The 22,507-nt window shown below is 45.9% G+C and overlaps 3 protein-coding genes across 5 annotated transcripts; 1 reads left to right on the forward strand and 2 right to left on the reverse strand.

The window, feature by feature from the left end:
* Window positions 1–1,553: 1,553 nt before the first annotated feature.
* LOC113506776 (RNA-binding protein 25) lies at window positions 1,554–11,186 on the reverse strand. Its single transcript, XM_026889609.1, has 16 exons — window positions 10,845–11,186; window positions 8,821–9,199; window positions 8,564–8,734; window positions 8,377–8,483; window positions 5,176–5,417; window positions 4,922–5,026; window positions 4,774–4,839; window positions 3,844–4,038; window positions 3,613–3,774; window positions 2,945–3,404; window positions 2,785–2,893; window positions 2,660–2,689; window positions 2,498–2,584; window positions 2,159–2,319; window positions 1,803–1,958; window positions 1,554–1,702 (listed from the first exon to the last, which is right to left on the reverse strand). The coding sequence occupies exons 1-16, from the start codon at window positions 10,920–10,922 to the stop codon at window positions 1,610–1,612; spliced, it is 2,601 nt and encodes an 866-aa protein (XP_026745410.1). The 5' UTR covers window positions 10,923–11,186; the 3' UTR covers window positions 1,554–1,609.
* Window positions 11,187–12,022: 836 nt separating this feature from the next.
* Window positions 12,023–15,738, reverse strand: LOC113506778. Of its 2 annotated transcripts, XM_026889613.1 has the most exons (4): window positions 15,403–15,738; window positions 14,714–14,909; window positions 14,397–14,462; window positions 12,023–13,767 (listed from the first exon to the last, which is right to left on the reverse strand). In XM_026889613.1, the coding sequence occupies exons 1-4, from the start codon at window positions 15,520–15,522 to the stop codon at window positions 13,178–13,180; spliced, it is 972 nt and encodes a 323-aa protein (XP_026745414.1). In that variant the 5' UTR covers window positions 15,523–15,738; the 3' UTR covers window positions 12,023–13,177. The 2 variants fall into 2 exon arrangements, with proteins under 2 accessions (XP_026745414.1, XP_026745415.1); XM_026889614.1 differs by lacking the exon at window positions 14,397–14,462 and having other exon boundaries at window positions 15,403–15,737.
* A 74-nt stretch (window positions 15,739–15,812) lies between these two features.
* LOC113506777 (protein IWS1 homolog) lies at window positions 15,813–20,369 on the forward strand. Of its 2 annotated transcripts, XM_026889611.1 has the most exons (11): window positions 15,819–16,066; window positions 16,655–16,692; window positions 17,292–17,751; window positions 18,183–18,287; window positions 18,363–18,591; window positions 18,705–18,763; window positions 18,846–19,216; window positions 19,297–19,464; window positions 19,571–19,733; window positions 19,810–20,057; window positions 20,188–20,369. In XM_026889611.1, the coding sequence occupies exons 1-11, from the start codon at window positions 16,051–16,053 to the stop codon at window positions 20,311–20,313; spliced, it is 1,983 nt and encodes a 660-aa protein (XP_026745412.1). In that variant the 5' UTR covers window positions 15,819–16,050; the 3' UTR covers window positions 20,314–20,369. The 2 variants fall into 2 exon arrangements, with proteins under 2 accessions (XP_026745413.1, XP_026745412.1); XM_026889612.1 differs by lacking the exon at window positions 16,655–16,692 and having other exon boundaries at window positions 15,813–16,066.
* The last annotated feature ends 2,138 nt before the right edge of the window (window positions 20,370–22,507 follow it).

Genomic DNA, 22,507 nt, shown 5'->3' on the forward strand with positions numbered 1-22,507 from the left:
ATGTCGAAGACCAAGCTTATGACAAACAGCACACAGCACAGAGTGGCTATAGGAAACACGGAGATTGCGTACGTCCAAGAGTACATTTACCTTGGCCAAATTGTGTCTTTCCAGGCCGGCCACGTTTGTCGTTTGCCCGAAAACTCCTGGGCCAAAGTCTGTACCCTCTGGGTCCCATCAACCATAAAACGGCGACGAGGACGGCCTCGAATGAGATGGCGCGACGAACTGGATGCGTACCACAAACAGTGGATGGCAAAAGCAATAGACCGGACAGAGTGGAAGAACTTAAGGGAGGCCTTTGCCCTGCAGTGGGAAAGTAATGGCTGAAAAAAAACGAATACACAGTACACAGTAAACGAATACACAATATGTCGTGTATTATTTCTGGATATCCCGTATTCTCTCTCTCGTTCAATCTTTCTCACTATAGCTCTCTCCCACATCTCACTCCATAGCACTGTGCGTGATACGACGTTCGCTGTCTCACTTTTTCTCTCAATCTTTCTCACTTGCTCGTTCGCCCTGTCTTACTCTCTCTCTCAATCGGTCTCGATCGCTCGTTTTTCGACACTTCCGTTGCATACCGGAGTGACGTTACATCTGTAAAAAATTTACAGGCATGCGCCTAAACTTTTACTTCAAAAAGGCTTTTTTCTGTTGTTGGGTAGGCTATACCCACTTCCATATTGTATAGGGTATACAGGATTATTTTTTATGACCTTAAGAGCAAATAAAAATAGTATGATGAAATTAAATGTCAGATTCATAACTGATGTTATAAAAAACGCATTTTAAAAATGTCCCTTATAGTTACGACGTCATGGCGTCATAAAGACTATCAGAACGATCTTCCTTGGTTTGGTAAGGCGGGGGAACCCTCATGGACACCCTTGGGGAGGGAACGGGTAGTGTCAGGCTCTTACTAAGGTGCAGCGTGCAGCGCAGACAGACTATCCGTGACGCATTTTTTAGTCTGTAAAATTAAAATAGATCCTTTGCAATTATATGCAGTAACGTACACGCGTGCCAATCAGACTTTTTGAGCGCCGCAGACTCGATCGCACAAAGTCTGTCATCTGCGCTGTACCTAAACCTAAACCACTGTCCTACGTCATCCGGATTTTTGTGTCGATGTATGGCGATCTTTGCAATCCTCCATACAAATCCTAAGACACAGAAATTTATGAACGTGTATACTATTAAGTGCAGCCCATTTTATGCCAATGTTCCTGAAATGACTGCAATTATATCAGAGCCCATCCGCGTAAGACGATGATGGTACTCGATGATTACATTACGGTGAGTTCTGAGAAAACTATATTGAATAACACTACCAAACAGCATTACCTTTTTATTGGTAACCCTTGTCTAACTAATATAAGAAAGGATTTTACTTACTTCATTAGGTTTATCGTAATGCATTGAAAGTCGGAACAACAAAAAATGTTTTCACTGTATAAGTCTCTTATAATACCTAGATACTGTCGCAAAACACTTTTACAACTGGTAAGTAGACCTGATGCAAAGGAGGTGTAAAATAAAAGTCGCAATAAAACTGTTTATAATATTTGCATTTATAATGATAATGGCTAGACTAGTGGGCGCGTCACTTGTGCAGGCCGGCGCGCTTGGCCTCGAGCTCGTAGATGAGCAGGCGCCACATCTTCACCACGAACACCTCCGCCTCCTCGTCCAGCACCTGCGGCAGGGGGAGCGTGAGTCGCGTGTGTATGCGGGCGCGTGTGTGTATGTGGGCGCGTGTGTACGCGGGCGCGTGTGTACGTGGGCGCGTGTCTCACCATCTGCACGTCGTCGAGGATGCCCTGCGGCGCGGAGCCGGCCACCACCTTGCTGCAGATGAAGTCCACCAGCGTGGGCTCGGGCTCCCCGATGTACTCGATGATCTTCTTGTTGATCCACGGACGGATCTTTTTCTCCATCAACACGTTATCAATCTGTGAATCAGTACACATCTCACACATCAGTCTAGGTCATATTCATATTCACAGCTACAGTACAGGCATACAGCTATGTACATTTTTGGACCCTGTAGGGCACTGCAAAACTCAATACAGGTATAAACAATTTACAATATAAGTAACTAAATTCTCCATAAGGTCATTGGACTATGCACTCATGCGACTAAATATCTGACCTGTGCAGTATCGAGCTTGTACTGGAACAGTTGGTCCTTCTGCGTGGGGATCTTATCGATAAGACTCTTGATGTGTTTCCGTTTCTCCTCGGCGCTCCGACTCTCCTTCTCCCCTCCCGCCGCCGCCTCGCCTTTCTTACTTTTGTCCTTTTTATCTTTGGCTGTAGTAATGTAATTTATAGTTATTAAAAATGTAATGTAAATCGTTTATATGCTTATACAAAAATAAAACAGTTTAAATAATATGTTAGGTTACGCCACTTTGTGTATGCACAGCTGATGCCAACTACCTCTTGAGAGGGTGAGTATGCGTGTGTATGCGTGTGTATGTGTACTCACGGCGGTGGTCGGGCGGGTGTGTGTGCGGCGGCGCGTCGTCGTCATCTCCCGCGAAGGCCGCGTGCACGCGCCGGACGCGGCCCGCCTCTGCTGCGGAAACATAAGGGGCGTTAGTGCGGGCCCTAACCACACGACCATGCCATACACTACGCCCGCTCTGACCTCGGCCCAGGTACGTCGGCGCCCTCCACGCTGCTCCGGGAGGCACAGAACACACGGCAACAAGGTTAGTACGAGAGAGATACAGTGTCAGCGGGGCAAGAGAGTCGAGCGACACGGGCGCCTACCGTTGGGGGTGTCGGCGGAGTTGGAGGGGCTGAGCTTGTGGTGGTTCTTGAAGCTGATGGTGATGGGCGAGCTGCCGGCGGGCGCGGCGGGCGGCGGCTCGGCGCGCGGCGGCGTGCCGGGCGGCGAGGCGGGCGACGCGGGCTCGGGCGCGGACGCGGCCGACGCGGGCGACGCGGGCTCGGGCGGCGCGGACGCGCGGCGGCGGCGCGGGCGCGGCGGCGTGGCGCCCGAGCCCGCCGACGAGTCGGAGTCGATGGGCTCGGCCTCGGTGGGCAGCTGGCGCGACGCGGCCAGGCGCAGGTAGCGCTCCCGCTCGCGCGCCGCCCGCTCGCGCGCCTCGCGCCGCGCCTCCTCGCGCAGGCGCGCGCGCTGCAGCTCGCGCTCGCGCTGCTGCTCCAGCTGCAGGCTGACGTCGATGAGCAGGCGCGGCCGGTACAGCTCGTCCTGCTCGCGACGCGCGCGCTCGAAGGCGGCCAGCGCGGCGGGGTCGTCGGCGGCGCGGCCCGAGAACAGCGACACGCGCAGCGCGTCCAGCTCGTCCTGCTCGCGCGCGCGCTCGCGGGCGTCGGCCTCGGCCTCGCGCACGCGCGTGCCCAGCCGCCGCTGCAGCTCCTTGCCTCTGCGGACACACGGCCACACGCGGGGTCAGCAGGTATGCACCCAAATACAACTGTACACGAGCTAGACTACTGAATGTATTTACAAAATCAAAATTTTGTTTCGTGCTACGGTCATCATAGATTGCTATCTCGTTTTGATAAGCAAAACACAAGTACATATACACCACGTCAATACAACCACGATACTAATAATACGACTGTGCTCACTTGTAATATTTGTAATCGTCCCGCTCGTCGTCGTAGTCCTCGAGGAACTCCTTCAGGCGCTTCGCCTCGCGCTCGCGCTCCTCCTCGCGACACCGCTCGCGCTCTCCCTCCTTTTCATACTCTTTAGCCTTGCGACGCTCGCGGCTCTCCCAGTTCCGCAACCTGCACACACGGTCACGTTAGCCGACCACACGCCCGGGCCCCCTCCCGCCCAGCCGGACCCGCTCGTACCTCTCCTGGTAGGCGGCCTCCTTCTCGCGCGCCTTCTTCTCGAGGCGCTTCTTCTCGCGCGCCTCGTCCTCGAGCTCCTTGTCGCGGCGCGCGTCCGCCTCGCTGCGACTGCGGCCGCGCGACCTCTCGCGCTCTCGCTCGCGCTCGCGGGACCGCTCCCTGTCACGCTCTCGCTCGCGCTCGCGCTCCCGCTCGCTGTGGAACAAACGCACCACTGTTAGAGTATGTGCATGTAGCCAGTGGAGCAGCAGTGTGGGCGGAGTACCCTGGCGCGCGCAGCTGGCGGCGGATCTCTGCGCGCGTGCGGATGTACGGGTGCAGCAGCAGCATGCCGCGCTCCCGCACTCCACAGTCCCGCACTCCACAGTCCCACACTCCAGGCCCACGCTACACAGTCCCACACTCCACGCTCGCCGCGCACTACTGCCGGCCGCAGTGCCACCGAGCGCGCACACTTATCGGCCGCGCTACGCGCGCAACTTCGTCGTAAAGATTAAAATAATAAATCAAATGAAAACGTACAAATAATTACATCTCGACGATAGCTGCAGGTTTTATTGTTGTGGTTTGAAATAATGAAATTATAATTTTCTTTATCATAGAACTATCGGAATAGCTCGCATGTAAAGTAGACTGGCATCAATGCGGGTTAGTACAGTATCAAGTGCCCTACTGATCTATATTAGTGTATGTTATCGCGGGCTCGCGTTGCTGCGCGTGCGCCCGCCGCGGCCGCCGTCACTACACTACCACTGTACCAGCTAACACTAGTAACAATCAAACCAATACGAATATTGTGCAATTGGAAAAAAATGAATCGCTTTTTTATTCTACTGAAGACTACATCATACACCACAAGGCGTTAGGTTTGCGCTGCGGTGTGTGTGACACCGCTCTTATTTCTTCAAGCATTATGTGGAATGTTCTTACCGTTCTCGCTCTCTTTCCCGCTCCCTCTCTCGGATCTCCCTCTCCCGCTCACGCTCGCGCTGCTCCCTGCAACATACCGTTAAGTTAGCCTCCCCGCACGAAGCTTTACCCCCCCCCCCCAACCCCTACCACATCAGTGAGTACGCACCTCTCCCGCTCCCGTTCTCGTTCTCGTTCACGTTCTCTATCCCGTTCTCTCTCTTCTCTTTCGCGTTCCCTTTCTTTATCTCGTTCTTCACGACGATCTTTAGTCCTGAAACATATTACGTGTTCGTTGACGTTTAAGCAAACTTAAATAAAAAAGTTGAGCAGTGCAATTACAGAGAGTAATTACTAAGACCATGAAATCTTCTTAATTGCGACTTCTTTATTGAAGTTGGTTGTAGAGTTTGTTGAGGGTACCTGGAAGTGCTCCGGCGGCGGCGGTCCTTGTCCCGGTCGCGGTCCTTGTCCCGGTCCCGCTCGCGGTCTCGCTCGCGGTCCCGCTCCCGCTCGCGCTCGCCGCCGCGCTCGGCCGGACGCTCCCGCTCCCGCTCGCGGTCGCGGTCGCGCTCGCGCTCTCGGTCTCGGTCGCGGTCCCGCTCGCGGTCCTTGTCGCTGTCCTTGGTGTCGCGCTTGCGTCGCACCACGACGTCGGCCTCCTCCTGCGCCCAAACATAGCGGTCGGCGCGCGCCCCCGCGCCCGCGCCCACACCCGAGTGGCGCGCGTCGCAGTACCATATTTTGCACACGAAACAATTAAAAACACAACGAAGCCTTCACGCTCAGCGCTATTCTTTGGGGCCTATAGCCGTGGACCTTTACGATAAGTACGTTTAAAACTATTATATTATTGTTAATAACTACTTTGGATAGCCGTATAACTAGTAAATAAAAGGAACAGAATAATCACAATGCTAAGAGGTCGATATGTTTCGAGAGGCGCGGTGAGCGTGAACGCGACGGATGGTAAAGTCGATCAAGATTCAATTTCATACGATTGTCGGTCGTCGGGCGCGCTACCTCGCGACACACGACAAGGCGCCGCTCTCCGCCGGGGCCGCTCCTCTGCATCTGAAAATCGCCACCTACTGACCACTCGCTCTGACAGCGCTAGACTAACACTCTCACAGGCACGCGGCCTCGCACGCTGCAGCCCCCGCTGGGCGGGCGCTGCGGCCTGGCACTCGCTCTGGTCGGTACTCACGCGGCTGGGCGGTACTCACGCGGTACTCACGCGCATGGCGCGGCGGCGGCAGGGCTCCCGGCGCGCTCCGGCTCGCTAGCCGCGCCGGCGACTCGCACTCGCCTGACCCGCCGGCGCTACACGGCTCGCGCCTGCCCGAGTCTCTGCTGCGAGTGCGGCCCTCGGCGCGGGTCGCTCGTCCACAACTTACGAATGTGAAGTCGCGACAGGCGGCTTGTCTTCTCGGAGCGGCTGATATCAATACTATATACACGTGTGACTTCACCAGACGCGCCACGCGCTAGTGACGTCACCACGGACCGCGTGGCGGAACACATTGCAGGCGAGTGCCGCTCCGATCGAACATAACCCAAAACTTAAATTATAATTAATATTACAGGCACTATGAATACATTGAATCCATAGAATGTTGAGCCGTTCGACGGAGAATCTTAACGAAACGAGTCGTCTTTATCAAAAATGTATGCAAATATTAGGAGAGCCAGAGTATCGATTTAATGTAGGGGACTCCGTAGCCGGCCGGCCGACAGGTTGCCGGTAGCCTACGTATACACTTTAACATGAAGCAAGTGCGACGCACGAGTGATACCAACTGATGTCGTATTCAATAGTGTGTGTGTGTGTTTGTGTGTGCGCGTGTGTGTCTGTGTGCGTGTGGGTCGAGTGAGCGGTGTGTGCGCGTGTGGGGTGGGTTCGGCGGAACATGAGTGGCGACTCACCGTGCGCGGCGGGCGGCGGCTCGGCTCCCGGCACCTGACACCGCAACAACGTCAGTGCGCAGCTCGCCACGCGCACCGCCTTACTACACTACAGCCGCAGCCGCGCGCACTACTCTACTACACGCCAGAAACATCGACCTAGACTGACTCGCGCGATACCACCAGACACTTTACACATATTTATAACTAGCTTTTGCCCGCGACTTCGTTCGCGTGGAACAGTGACTTCCGGCAGATTTTTGGTTTTACTCACATAGTTCCCGATCTCGCGGGATTTTTGAGAAGTTCACGCTCCCGCAGGATTTTTGGGATAAAAACTATCCTATGTCCTTTCTCGAGTTCCAAACTATGTCTGAACCAAATTTCATACAAATCGGTTCAGTAGTTTAGGCGTGACGGAAAGACAGATAGACAGAGTTGTTATCGCATTTTTAGCATGGGTAGTTTTGCCCGCGACTTCGTCCGTAAATTTACTTTGAGCAGAAAGTTTTTAACCCACTGCAAAAAAAGGAGGAGGTTCTCAATTTAGAATTTACGAAACAGGACCAATCCACATAAACGACCATACAACCGACAATACAATTTTACCACGACGGTACCGAAGCGCTCGGCCGATACCCAACCAAATGCGTGTAACGAAACCATAGCGCGATCTATTTCGATCCCAACGCCATCTATCGACCATAGTGACAACTCGGATTATTTATCTATACTCCGTTCGGGCATTTTCTTTGTACTAAAAGTAGTATTATATTTTTTATATGTTATTTTATTATTATTTTCATACCTTTTTACTATTTATTTACTTTTTTCCGATGAATTAAAACAACATGAACCGAACTCGTGTAACGATCGACACCATTGCGCGTAGTACTAATAGAATTATCTATACTCCGTTAGAGCATTTTCTTTGTAGTAAAACTTTTATTATATTAATATTATTTTTTTACACCTTTTTACTGTTTATTTACATTCTTCTGATGGATTTTCCGATGAATTAAAACAATAACATGAACCGAACACGTGTAATGACACCATTGCGCGATTAACGCCATCTATCTACGGAGCATAGGAACAGCTCGACATTTGACCAATAGATGGCACTATTATATAGTATGTCCGTAATAAATTTTATTTTTTATTTTTATTTTTTGTAATAAAAACTATCCTATGTCCTTTCTCAAGTTTCAAACTATGTCTGTACCAAATTTCACACAAATCGGTTCAGTAGTTTAGGCGTGAAGAAAAGACAGACAGACAGACAGAAAGACAGACAGACAGACAGACAGAGTTACTTTCGCATTTATAATATTAGTTTGGATTTCGGATCAACTTTACGACGGCAAATATTTCTTTTTCTATGCAACTCCCACCCTGGATACATCATAAGGTATTCAAATAATTTCCCCATTGTGCCGCGCGGCCTTTTAGCTTCATATAATATCCACAAGCCATAGTATTATTTTTTAATATTAAGCTACAATGACTGCGTGTTTTGATCGTGTAATAAAGCGATGCTTCATCAAACCGTTCAACAATAATTATAGAAACAACAACATCCGTGTACTCGGCTCCCGGCGACACGACACAGGGATTCGGGGGAAGCGTTCCCGGGGGCGGGGACGGGGAACGGAGCTGGAGGGGGCGGGGGCGGGGGCGCGGTGTGCGGGGCGAGGGGCGCAGTGTACGGGACCTTACCTTCATGCTCTCGCGGAACTTGCCGATCTCACGATGGATTACATCACGTTTCTCCTCCGATATATCGGCCTCCTCGAGCACGCGGGCCGTCTTTGAAATCGCCTCCTCTGTTGATAGAACAGTTCACATGATAAGCGTGAGTGACTCCGCATAGTATAAGCAGTTATATGAGGAGCGAGTGGCTCACCTTTCTGTAGCATTTCGTAGTTGTTGATGTCGTCCTGATAATCGCGCATGATCTGCTGCAGACGGCGCTCGGCGGCGTCGTCAAGAGCCCGCTGTCGCGCGTCCAGGTACGAGGCCTCGCCCTCCGTGCCGGGCGCGCCTTCCTCCTGCCCCAGCCGCGAGCGCTGCTCGGCTGTGGACACACGCTCGGGTCAGCTCGGCTCGGCTCGGCCCAGCTCGGCTCAGCTCGGCTCGTGGAGCAAGCGAGCCGATACTCACTCTTGTAGGTGTCGACGAGCGCCTGCATCTTGCCGTCGGTGCGCGCCAGCAGCTGCTTGTCGGCGACGGCGCGGCTGTTGAGCAGGCGCACGCAGCGCAGCGCCGCCTCGGGGCTGGCGAACTCGCTGAAGCCGAAGGTGGACACGCGCTTCCAGCTGAGCACGGGCCCGCAGGCGCTGAGCAGCGCGCGGATCATGGCGTCGGGCGCGCGCGACGAGATGTTGCCTATGAAGACGGTGACTGGCGGGCCGTCGGGCTCCTTGGCGCCGTTGGCGTTGCGCGTGGGCCCGCGCGCGATCACCGCCTTGCCGGGCGCCGGCGCCGGCAGCAGCGCGCCGCGCCCGCCGCCCGCGCTCGCGCCGTACGCGCCCACCATCACCTGCGACACGCACACGCTACACTCCGCGCTCATCACACACGCCTCGCACCGCTCTACAACCATACAAGGCTTTTAAATAACTGTCATTTTAAATGTGATGTATAATAATTTCCTGATATATGTATATCTGGTTATATTTACTCAAAACAATAAATATAGATCTTGTGTTATACTCACTTACTGACTTCTTATAACTTTTAGGGTAATCCTTGAGGACCTAGAATATTAAAATAAGGTACCAAAGTCAAAAGGTCACATATGTTTTACAAACCTTTGGACTTCAGTGAAATGAAAATTTTATAAAATACACTAATAAAAACAAAAGCACCAAAGCAATGAAGCATGCACAGGTTTAGTCATATAGATTTTTTTCTTATTAATGATGATGCCGGTCAAGTATAACACACATTATAACCTTTACTTTTATATAGATAGGTTTTTGCAAAATTGGATAATCATGAAGGTATAGAAGCCAAGTCTCTATAAAGGCTGGAGTAAGGTGATTCAGGGAAATCCCTACTAGTCCCTATTACAATAATACTTTTGTTCAACTAGCTAAAAACATTATTAGCAGTATTACTACTCAGTAGCCAAAGTGCAAGTTAAAGTGCTAAGTAATGCATGGTTTGAAGCCTAGCAGGTACACTAAACTAGTCTAAGCAGTAAATATTTATCGTGAACAACTGAGTAAAGTATGGTGTAAATAATGAGTGCTGACAAGAAGGCACATGGAATGGGTTACAAGATTGACAGTTAAAGGTATCAGTACATCAAAATGAATGTCTTGTGCAACAGATACCTAACAAAAATAAAACATTACTAAACTTTAAAAAGACAATGGAAGTTAAGTTGTGGAGAATACATCAGCAGCTTATGATACTGATCAAGCAAATTCTATCAATTTGTATAAATTTGCTGCATTCATTAGATTCATGAACCATAGATTTTTATTCATTCATTCAGTAAAATAATACCTTAAATACCTTTGTCATGTGTCTACTATATATCAAGAAGCAGATCAGCAGCCCAATAGTTGTATTTGGATTCCCAAACATTTATGAAATGCCTTCTGTTCCAGAAATGAATAACAAATAGTCAAGTGTATAAGTAAGTGTAAAAAACATGTTTAGCATGCTGCAGCAACATGTAAAAAGTCATTGAGAACTGCCCATATTCATAATTCACCGTTTTACATTACATACTACGTTAAAATCTGTCTCCTACAAAAATTTACTGACTTAAAACATGTTCCCAATCTATGGAGGTACTTTTCATGTAGTAAGTGACAATATTTTCACGACATTTAAGGAATTCAGTGGAGTTAGGTTGAATTTAACTGCATAAATGTGTAATATGAAACCAAAGCCTGCACTATTAAATGATACACTTACTTTACGGTTCATGCAACGTAATTATAACAAAAACTTACCAACTCGTCAACTCTTTACATTAAAACGAAATGCATTTGGTAGGGACACAAAAACATATCATTGAAGCCCTGTATTGTCAAATCAATAAATTATGATGTAAGTATTGTTTCTTCAGAACCAGTGGAAAAATGTGAGGAAAGATCAGCACAAGAGCTGGTTGTGACTGTTCAACAACAGAGTAGACTCACGGAGAGGTTAGACGATGCACAACTTACATGTGTGGGCATCTGCATTGTGACGACGCCCGGCGCGATCCCGTACGGCACCAGCGGCGGCCGAGGCGGGAACGACATCTTACCGCAGACCACCCGTGCTTACGGCTTCGCTGATTGATCCACTGTCGAACGTAAATTTGACTTCGTTTGACCACAAATGCTCCACCGGTGACGCGAACACTTTTTATAATTATTTCACGAATTTAATTCTAACTACTATTCACATTGAATACAAAAAGGAACGTTAATAAGTACAATTTACTACGAAACAAACTTAAAATGTCACTATAAACCATTAAATAATAGATCCACTTCCATCACCAACATGGTTACTTTGGCAGCCATATTGTTTTTTTTATTATGTTGTTTTCACTTCGTTCAGAAAACCCCATTAACGAAGAGTCATAGACTATACGTCCGTACCACAGACGTATAAAGCAAAGGTCGTCTGAATCAAAAATTGCGTAGATTACAATTTAAAATAAATTGTATAATTAACTCAATTATTTGCTGTGCCTGGCAGGGTCTTCGTTATGATCTAATGATAAGTTTTACCATGTATGAATAAACGTGGACTGCAACAAAGTATTGTTGATGTTGAGTAAACTGATAACAAGTTAGTACATTTCACAAAAAATATCTAGCCAAATACTACCTGTGTCAGGAATTTTAAAACTACTTTTTGCTAAAGCGACCCCATAATTTTAACGTCCGATCGCCTTTTCTTGACGTGACTTTTTATTTGTTCGTAATTGTACTTTCTACTTTGCTGCTTTTTGTTCGCATAATATACTCACTTTGGCCTTGTATTTTATAATATCTACTATTTTTTTAAGGAGTGTAGGTACCTACTTCATAAAATAAAATGACTAAACGACAACATACCAGTCTGAGTAAGAAGATCAATTGCCAAACTTCAGATATTTCTACATACATTGGACATAAATAAATCGGGTTACAGAACGGCAAAATACCTTTTAGTGCACAAACATCAATAAAAACATTTTCAAAAATTGCCTGTAGGTATACAATTTTACTAAAATGGGATATTCTATGTATATATATGCATTGAAATCAGAAATTCGATTCAATATAAAAAGATTCCAAAGAAAGATAATTTAAAAGTCATAGAAAATATTTATTGTAAATACTTATCATTATAATATAACTTTTGTACATTTAACTTATTACATAACGGATGGTCACAAGGTCAGACTAGATAGAGAGCTCACAGCAATAACTAAAACATTGATCATGATCACACGTCTTGCAGTTTAGCCATAAGCACAAGACAGAGATATACGAAGCTTGACTATTTTATTTACATGAGTCCATTGACATTTCCTACCTATATCACAGTGTGATGCAGCATACTCTAATGATATAATATATTTGTTACACTCGGCCCTATACCTCTAGAACTATGAACTTGTGCCGACGAAAGCATAAAGGCACATTAACTTATAGTAAATTTACCACGACATGAATACTTAGATTACTTAGTTTTTTTGACATATCATATTATTATGTATTTGATTTTAACTTGTTCCTTGTACTGATATAATTAAGTACCTTGGGATAGTGTGACTTGTTGTATTTGAACATTCACCTCATATAATTTATTTTTCTTTTCTTAATTGCCTACTAAGGAATTGTGAGCCATATTTCATATTTCATAACATTGAAGTTTAGAAGTATAAATAATTAATTAGCACCACAAATAGTTTAGAATACATATAACATTTGTTTTGTATAGTCAATAACACTGTCAGTGAAGGTGAATTTTAATAATAGAACAATATTTATGAAGAAGTAAAATAGTGCCTGTTCTTTATCTCAAAGCTCTGAAATTATTCCCATTCTTTTAAGCTTTTTGGAAATACAATAATTGGAAGTTAATTGTATTGACGTTTAGTTTACCGTCCCGTACTCAATTTACAAGAGAGTAGTCTTTTTAAGAGAATACGAAAATTGTCACTTTAAGCCAAATTTCATTCATTCATCAGCCGTTGTGAATAGTAGAATTGGAGCAGTTAAAAGTGATACATTTTGTGCATTCATTTAAATGCTAGCGGAATCGCGTGCAACTTTCGCGGTTTCACCCTCTTTTAAAGAAGCCGCCGACCAATCAGGCTCCAACGTGGAGGTTTAGGCATGAAGAGTTAAGAAACACAAGCACACATATCCACATACACACTCACATACTTTCGAATTTTTAATATTACTGCGTACCAATATTACCCTTTTTTATCTATTTTTCAACATTATTATTTTGTATACATAGGTAGTGCTAAATGACATGTTTATTTGAGTAGAACCAGGTCAGGTCTGCGCTACTGCGACTTGTCCTTGTCGGGCACGTCGGAGTCGGCGGGCGGCGGGTCGTCGGGCGCGGGCAGGCGGCGGCGCAGCAGGCGCGCGGCCGCGTAGCCCAGCAGCGAGCCGGCCGCGGCCGCCAGCGCGCCCGCCTTGGCGCCCACCGCCAGCCCCACCGGGCCGCCCGCCAGCAGCCCCAGCGCCGCGCCGCCCGCGCCCCACGTGCCCGCGCGCAGGCGCTCGGCCGCCGCCAGGTGCTGGCGGGCCGCGCCCACGTTGTCGGCGGCCAGGTCCACGCGCGCGGCGGCCGCGGCCACGGGCTCGCGCTGCGCCAGCGCGGCGGCCTGCGCGTGCTGCCACACGTCGTGCAGCGCGCGCACGTCGGCCTGCAGCTCGCTCCAGCCGCGCAGCAGCGCCTCGCGCTCGCGCAGCGCCACCTCGCTGTCGTCCACGCGCAGCTGCACGTCCTGCAGCTGCAGCGGCAGCACGTGGCCGGGCTCGCGCTCCGGGCTCACGTGCGCCACCACTCCCACCGAGTCCGTGGACGCGGCGCTGCCCGCCACCGCCGTCTGCTCCGCCGCACGGTTTATCGACAAAGGAGACGTCTCTGAAAATGCAAAAGTATAAAAGTAGGGAGTAGTAAAACTATTCTCAAAAATCTGCTTGATGTATTAAATACACTCAGCTAACATAATACACATATGACTAAAATGATTTGTTAAAAACAATTGTTTTTTGCAATAGGTACCTACAAAGAAAATACTGGAATCTGGTCAGATGATCTATGTATATTAATATATGTACGAGAGAAGTGGACTTTGTGTCTGACATATCAGCATGGGGCCTACACTCTATGGGTAAATTTAGTACAAGGGTTCCTGAAGGGGTAAAACAGAGATGCAAAGTTAGTATGCAACATAGTCTAACCATGCGGACGAAGTGGCAGGCAACAGCTAGTTCTATATGAGATCTCTATGACAAATAAGCAGAAGCCAGAAAATTACAATTTGGCGTTCTTACAGCAATTATTTTTTTTCCAACAACAAAACCAATGTGACTGATAAGGGTTTCATTAATTTTTTTTAATCAAACGTTTCCTGGTATTGAACACTTGTGATACTTTAAACTTGCTATAATCAAATCCAAACAACCATTTTGGTGTAGTTTCTAGAAGGAACAACATAAGTACAGGCAGTTAGCACGAGCGCCCAGCGCGAGACATGCACGCTCGCTCACCCGCCGATGCCGGGCCGCGGGCCCGCGAAGTCCACACCAGCGCCCTACAGCGGGCCTCTATTAAACCTACAAGGTAACATGACACGCATTGTCACATATTCTTCTAACCACATAGGCTTGAGTTTGAGCATTTCATTTCAAATTATAAACACTTTAAAACAGAAAACAACCCGAGAGTTACATACTAAGAATAAAAAATAATAAAATTGGAGCATATTCAGTGCATTCACAAAAATGAGCGACAGAATTGATGGTCATCAGGCACATAGAGGTGCGTGCATGTGGTTTGCTAGGGAATAATGCTTGTGCTGGAGTACCAAGGTAGTCGACGATGGCGCGCAGCGTGGTGTCGCGCGCGCGCTGCGTGAGCGTGTCGAAGCGCGCGCGGTCGGGCTCGCGCACGCGGCGGCGCAGCGCGTCCATCTCCAGCAGCAGCGCGCGCAGCTGGCCGGCCACGCGCCGCGCCGCGCTCTGCTCCGCGCGCGCCGCCGTGTACTGCCCTTGCTCCTCGTACTGCAACACGCCATATATATATCTTACTTTACATTACCACCTGACTAACAACTCTGCACAGTGCTAGGATCAGCAGATTGCTCAAAAGCTTTTTTGATTACCAGCCTCTGAAACTAATAGCGTCAATGTGTCAGGGACTATTGTTGTCTGTCTGTATTCACCTTTGTATTGAAAGTAACCTAACACTGAAATACCCATTTTTGAAAATTAAAAATTCAACCTCTTAGGGCTATACCCTTGGAATTATATTTATTTAATTTTAATCATTTACGTTGTCCTGGTGTAAAATATTTATGATAATTCAATCCAATTATACGTAAGCTGTATAACTATCAAATACGCATCAAGATTATTTTCATGTGCGTTTTAGATTGTTTTGTAACAATTATGCTAAAATTCAACTAGTACTGATATTTATAATAAGCAATTGGAATTGTCTCGAATATGCGCTAGGAAGCTAGACAAAGGGTATAGAAATAGATCACTGTGTTACCTTGATAATATTCGCCTTATGTTGTCGTAACAGATCTAAATGATGAGGAATAGCCACTTCATTGAATTTTGTTAAAGAAATCTCCACTCTTTTTAGTGGTAACTTATCCTCCTCTTCCATTATAAAAAAAACAATAAATACGATCACACAAAGTTTCTATTAATAAGTTTTCCGAATGTTTATTTTTTTAATAATACGTTACCAACGCAGTATAATAGCAAAGAACAACAGCTGATGGATACCAATACAATAATAATGTCATTCAACCATCCGTCAAATGGTAATCGGACATAATTTTGTTATTGTCGTCTTGTAAATACTTTATAAAACCTTAAATACATTTTATAATATGAGAAAGTGGTAATATAAAATGTTTTATTTTTAATAAGGTTAAATAGTCAAAATCTTACAAGAAGGGTTAAATTGTCGAAAAAAGTTGATATTTCTCTATGGTCACGTAACTCTTGCTCCGAGCTTAGCTTCCTCCTCTGTCAAAAATGTGTCGTTGATTGAATGAAGTTGTTACAAATTCGTAAAATAGCATAAATGGTGTTTTAGTGAATTTAAGTGTATTCGCCAACATATATGCTTCTTACTTAGTGGTTGAGAGCACATTATTGTGTTCGCATCAATTATTCTGTAACGAAAATGGACGTAGATACAGGTAGGCGATCAGTTTGTTCCTCTTATAACCTCAATATAATTTAGTTTTTATCAACACAAATATCACACAATCTAAACTAAAGGAAATTCCTGAAAGAAAATCTGATGGTTGGAATATAACTCAACACCGATTTACGCATATTTCAAATAACTGAACAAAGGAATATTATTTTTCATTTGATGAAAAACCTGCAGTTGGTGTTGTATGTGTAAAATTATTTTAAATGCAGGTATTTGTAAATGAAACCGATGTACTAAATAATGTGAGTTAAAAATTGGTCCTTAATATAAAAAAAAAAATTGTCTTATTTAACGCTTTAGGCTATTTTAAACTTGAATGAAAACAAATAAAACTTTATTTGCTAAAGAAATTCAAAAATTCGTAAACAAGAACGGTGCTCCATGTTTTTTTTACTTTTTGTATTTGTATACCATGGTGGTGCCAAGTTACTTATACAAATATAAAATGAAACTGTGTCCTGTGTCCTGTGTAATGTTGTTACAATATAATATTTTTATTTAAATGGTTAATATGAAAGTAACAATATGTTATGAGTAAACTGATTGTAATACTCATTTTGTTTGGCAGATGGCAGGCAGTCGCGCTCTCGCAGCCGCAGCCGCTCTGTAAGTTGCTCATACTTTTTATTTATTGAAACAATTGAACTACATAATTTTTAACATTAATTAAATTCTAATATTTGTTGATGCAGCACTAGCGGGACTACTACAATATTGTTGTTACTGAGCCCCTGTTAACTTTACCAGCTCCTTAACAGTTCTTATGTTCACGGCTTTTTGACTTCATTGTTTGAAACAAACAATGGTATGTTTCTTATGGATCTTCGAATTCCTTTTTGTATTCTGGACATGATATTGAAACTATTGTTTTCCCCCAATTGTAATCTATTGTATCCATCTAATATTATGTGTTGCTTACCTAATCTCAACATCTAAGTTGGATAATTATGTTAATTATAATTATAAAGATGTAAATAGTATTTATAAAAAAGTTGCAACTTAATAATTTAATACAAAATTTTGCCATGTGTCAATGACATACACGAGCCACATAATAGTAAATTATACTGTGCCTGCTATTAATGGGTTTTCAGAATAATTTATATCTCCAGAACTTGGTCAGTTAGTATACTAAAATGCATTCAAGTATTTGTACAAATAAGTGAACACGCAAAAGCAGTGACATACATGATATTGTTTGCCAGGTTGAATCGGAATCAAAAATGTCGCACGACGGTTCTACACACTCTAGACGTAACTCAAGATCGGGATCGCGTTCAAAGTCGCGATCCCGCTCTAAGTCCCGCTCACGTTCTAAATCTGGGTCCCGCTCCAAGTCCCGGTCTCGGTCCCGCTCCAAGTCGCGGTCCCGCTCCAAGTCGAGCTCGCGCTCCCGCAGCGGGTCGCGCAGCTCGTCGGGCGCCAAGTCCCGGTCGCGCTCCCGCAGCGGCTCCCCCGCCCGCTCGCGCTCCAGGAGCGGCTCTCCGCGCAAGTCCAGGTCCCGCAGCGCCTCACCGAGGAGGTCCCGCAGCCGCTCCCTAGCTAAATCCAAGTCTAGGTCCCGGAGCAAATCCCGCTCGCCGGACAAAATGATTGTGGACGACGATGGCGATGCAGCCACGGAGCGACACGACGACGAACAGCCGCGCGCTAAAACACCGCCAGGTGAGACAACATGCTTGAGGAAGATATGCTGAGCTCATCACAACCATAGTAAACTTGTAGTAAACCATACTTTATCCACCAAATAGGACCACCAATATATAGGACTTTCTATTTTTTATTAGGCATTGAAGAGTGGAAGTAAAGCAATGGCGTATTTTCTAAAAAGACCAAACGACATTTGACGTCAATTACAATTATGCGATCCACTTTTCAAATACATCATTACTTAAAACTAAGTAAATCAATTTTATTTTGTTTAGTTAGAGCAACAGTTTCGTGTCATAACTCATAATATCAGTTATGAAACGGTTGATTTTATAGTTTTTGCATCCAGTCTTGCCGTTATAAACAGCGCCATACATAATATTTATAACGTGAACTTATAGTTAATTTACAAATATTTACTCCTATTTCCTTTTTTTATGTTGCAGAAATCCGTGCAAGTCGTTCACGCTCGCGATCGATTTCGCGTCGATCTAAGTCGAAATCTCGTTCAAGATCCAAATCACGCTCCAAATCAAAATCCGTTGAGAGAGGTACGCAAATAAATTGAAGATTTCAAAAACGATATCTGTTTGTGTCACTCATGTGTGTCTGTTTTCTATTTGCAGCTGGCAAAAGCAGAAGCCGCTCTCGTTCTGAGTCGGGACTACGGAAAACTGCATCGCGGTCTCGATCGAGATCCGGTTCTCGATCAAAATCTAGATCCCGCTCTCGCTCACGATCTGGATCACGATCAAAGTCGCGCTCTAGATCACGATCGAAGTCAAAGTCTCGATCCCGGTCTCGATCAAAGTCGGGATCACGCTCGCGGTCCGGTTCCGCCAAGTCTAAGTCCAGGTAAATTGAACGTTCGCTATTATTTTTAGTCTATTTGTACGGAACCCTAAGTGTCGTACACATTTGATCTTTTTTTTACATATAATTCGATTGATTGTGCCATTTCCGTGCAGGTCGCGCTCCCGCTCCCGTTCCAGCTCTCGTTCCGGATCTGGGTCACCTTCTCGTCGAGGTAAGCCGTCACCGAGTAGTCGCGAGTGCGTGTTACTGTAGCCTCCGACGGTCGCTTCACTGCTATTCATGTCGTGTTGCAGGCAAGAAGCGGCGCGCTGTCCGCCTGGACTCGGACGAGTCGGGCGGTGAGGAGCGCGGGCCTGGCGAGGAGGGCGCGCCGGAGGGCGAGGAGGGCTCCGCGCCCGCCGCGCCCCAGCCCGTGGCTGAACCCGATTCCTCCGACGACGAGCTGGCTCCCGACTCCAAGTCCTCCGAAATGGCGGCCGGCATGTCGGACTTCGAGATCATGCTGGCCCGCAAGCGTGACGAGCGCCGCGGCCGCCGCCGCCGCCGCGATATTGATATCATCAACGACAACGACGACCTCATCGCACACCTGCTGCAGCAGATGCGCCAGGCGGCCGAGGAGGACCGCGACCTTAACAAGCGCAACCAGCCCGCCGTGCGCAAGGTAAGCCCCGCCCCGCCCCCGCCTCCAGCCCCGCCCCCCGCCCCGGCCCGTCGCACTGACCACGCGCTCGTGTCCGCCAGGTGTCCATGCTGAAGTCGGCGATGTCGCAGCTCATTAAGAAGGACCTGCAGCTTGCGTTCCTGGAGCACAACGTGCTCAACGTGCTCTGTGACTGGCTCGCGCCCATGCCCAACCGGGCTCTGCCCTGTCTACTCATTCGCGAAAGCATTCTTAAGTTGCTCATGGATGTAAGTATGGCACAATTTGTAAAACCAAATACTGTGCATTTCTGAAATATTTCAATGTGGATTTACATTTCCGTTACTGAGTAAAATGTGTAATTGTTTTCCGTAGTTTCCCTCGATCGATAAATCATTATTGAAACAATCTGGCATCGGAAAGGCGGTGATGTACCTATATAAACATCCCAAAGAAACGAAGGCCAACCGCGAGCGAGCCGGCCGCTTGATCTCCGAATGGGCCAGACCAATATTTAACCTCTCCACCGATTTTAAAGGTAAGGCGTCGGAGCTTGCTCGTACGGCAGAGCGCGTGTTGTGGCGGTGTGTGAAGGTTCGCCGTTCGTGTTGCAGCCATGACGCGCGAGGAGCGGCAGGCGCGCGACGAGGCCATGGCGGGCGGGCGCGGGGCGCGCAGCGGCGGGGGCGCGGGCGGGGGCGCGAGCGGGGGCGCGGCGGGGGGCGCGCGGGGCCCCGACGCCGCCGAGCGCGCCGCGCGCCCCGGCGAGCCCGGCTGGGTGGCGCGCGCGCGCGTGCCCGCGCCCTCCAGCAAGGACTACGTGTACCGCCCCAAGTCCACCTGCGAGACCGACATGTCGCGGGTCAGTCGCATAAACTCCATTGTGTACACGATTGCTATGTCGCGTCGATACAAGCTTTTTACTTTGGCGTTAAACATTCCAATATACATAATAGTTTAAGTTTCAAATAATGAAATGTGTGTGCCCACAGACGAGCAAGAAGAAGATGACGCGCTACGAGAAGCAGATGAAGCGATTCATGGACCAGAAGCGTATGAAAAGCGGGTCGCGACGCGCCGTCGAGATCTCCATCGAGGGCCGCAAGATGGCGCTCTAGGCGATTGTGATAAGTCATAGGTTAACACTAAGGAACTGAATAAATTATGTGACGAAGACGCCTGTTTCATTCTATGTCTATACCCCGATATGACCCTGCTCCTCATTCATATATTCATTTAGGCAGAGCGGCCTCGTGCGACAGCCTCATGCCACCTCCACACGTAGGCGGATGCGTCTGCAGATGTCGGCAGACGCATCCGCAGATGAATATCTGCGAGCCGTCCACACATATCGATCAGTCTGTGTTGGCTGTCGTTAGATGCAACACGTATGCACTCAAAATGGATGGAATATTTGTATAAATCATCGGAGTGACGTTTTCTGCAGAGAAAAGCGCCGTAAATTAAAAAAAAGTATAGCAGAGATGACGGCACGACAAAAAGCAAAGGCGAAGATGGCGAAAAAAATACAAAAAATATTTAAAAAAAAACTACAAGAAGATGAAAACAAAAACCAAATGGCGACACGAAAAACCGAATTTATTAAAAAAGGTGCATTAAAAAAACAAAAAAGATACCTACGTACCGATAATATGAAAAATTTACATGTAACGTTTTATATATTGTCCAAAAATATTTAAAAATCATATACCTACCTAAGTTGTGGGTACGAAAAAGATTTCATCTTCTGATTATTCATTACCTTCCAAATTCAATCATTACCTTCCGTACTTATTTCATTACCTTCCGCGGTTCATTACATTCCAGCTTTTTCCTCGGCAATGAAAGCTTTTTCATGAAGGCCTTTATTGATAATCTATTCTTGAAAGGTACACGAATGATTTTATTTAACTACTTTGATAAATCGGTCAAAAATTGTTTTTTTTCTCAAAATCGTTGAGATTTTGTCGAAACGGAAGAATCACTCCTATACAACAAAAGAAAAAAAAACATTCAAATCCGTGAATTAGTTCCGAAGATTTGCGTGTAAAAACAAACAGACAGATACTTACTTCTTTGGGTTTTTGCTCTATCACCGTTCTTAAACGACGCCTAATCTATATACATATAATAAAATTGTAGAAAAGTGAAAACTGTACATTGAATATTTTTAAAAAAGAATAATTGCAGGGTGGTCTACGAAGGATTCCGATGCCGAAAATATGATTTTTAGAATTTTTGTCTGTTTGTCTGTATGTATGTCCGGAAAGATCTTGGAAAGTACCCGATAGATTTGATTCAAATTTTCAGAGAATATCAACAAGGTCAACCTACTTTTTACTTATTATCCCGCTTTTCGTTACAGGGGGTGAGCAGGAGCCTTTTATATCTATAAACAAATATCAAATTATCTCATAAACTACTTAATATATTTCGTTCAAATTTTGCATGAACCTTATCGTACACATGATACAACAAATATACAAAAACCATAACGCTACTATGCAGGGGGCATGAGCAGTAAAGTTTTAAATATTTGGACTCACCCGTAACATCGTGTAATACAATTATGAGGTGTATTTTCACCCCATTGAGTAGTAGGCAGCACGGTTATCAATTTACACAAAAAACATCACGCTAATCATCTTAAGACTTTTGGCAGAGCAATAATAGGATTTTTCGAAAATAAATCATTTTCACAAAATTAGTCATTTTATTCTCTTTCTGAAAGTCTACCGCGACTATTTCACAAGTAAAATAAAAGAAACATAAACTAATACGTTTTTTTATGCAATTGTTACCGTAATGGATACATTCTTGAAAGAAAGGAACTTCAATTATTTTTATTTTTATTGATGTACTAAAATTACTCAAATTCTAATGTATATGTACCTATATGTATATGTTTCTAGCTCGGGTAATGTTGGCGATGCTACTTCAAGATCAAAACATTCGTAGTGACACTCAATCCAAAGTTGCATGTAGTTCACATTGATCTCATCTATAATTATGCATAACAATAAATTACTGAACGACTCCGTTAATTATTACTTTGGTTCATCTGTAACAACAAGCAGCAAAAATATAAACTTTCAAACAAAAAAAAAGCCTTTCAAACAATGAAATAATGTTTTCCTAAATTTGCAACATTACATAGGCCAAAAGTATTAATTAAAGCCCAGAAAACTTGCATAAAAACTGCATAATAAGTATGCAATGTAAAAGATCTATAAAACCAAAGCTATCAATGAATAAGAGCGTACGCTAGACGGTTTTTAACATTATGTATCTATCGATAGAACAATGTCTACT

The sequence above is a fragment of the Trichoplusia ni genome, assembly GCF_003590095.1.
Source record: "Trichoplusia ni isolate ovarian cell line Hi5 chromosome 24 unlocalized genomic scaffold, tn1 tig00002430_group23, whole genome shotgun sequence".
Lineage (NCBI taxonomy): Eukaryota > Metazoa > Arthropoda > Insecta > Lepidoptera > Noctuidae > Trichoplusia > Trichoplusia ni.

Coding starts and splice junctions, on each gene's coding strand:
- LOC113506778 (XM_026889613.1), bottom strand. CDS start 15,522: ATGGAAGAGGAGGATAAGTTACCACTAAAAAGAGTGGAGATTTCTTTA. Junction 14,910..15,402: donor ATAAGGCGAATATTATCAAG/GTAACACAGTGA, acceptor GGCGTGTTGCAG/TACGAGGAGCAAGGGCAGTA. Junction 13,768..14,396: donor CCGCGGCCCGGCATCGGCGG/GTGAGCGAGCGT, acceptor TTGCATTTTCAG/AGACGTCTCCTTTGTCGATA.
- LOC113506776 (XM_026889609.1), bottom strand. CDS start 10,922: ATGTCGTTCCCGCCTCGGCCGCCGCTGGTGCCGTACGGGATCGCGCCG. Junction 8,735..8,820: donor GCTCGTCGACACCTACAAGA/GTGAGTATCGGC, acceptor GTGTGTCCACAG/CCGAGCAGCGCTCGCGGCTG. Junction 1,703..1,802: donor TCCTCGACGACGTGCAGATG/GTGAGACACGCG, acceptor CCCCTGCCGCAG/GTGCTGGACGAGGAGGCGGA.
- LOC113506777 (XM_026889611.1), top strand. Junction 19,734..19,809: donor CCTCTCCACCGATTTTAAAG/GTAAGGCGTCGG, acceptor TTCGTGTTGCAG/CCATGACGCGCGAGGAGCGG. Junction 20,058..20,187: donor GCGAGACCGACATGTCGCGG/GTCAGTCGCATA, acceptor GTGTGCCCACAG/ACGAGCAAGAAGAAGATGAC.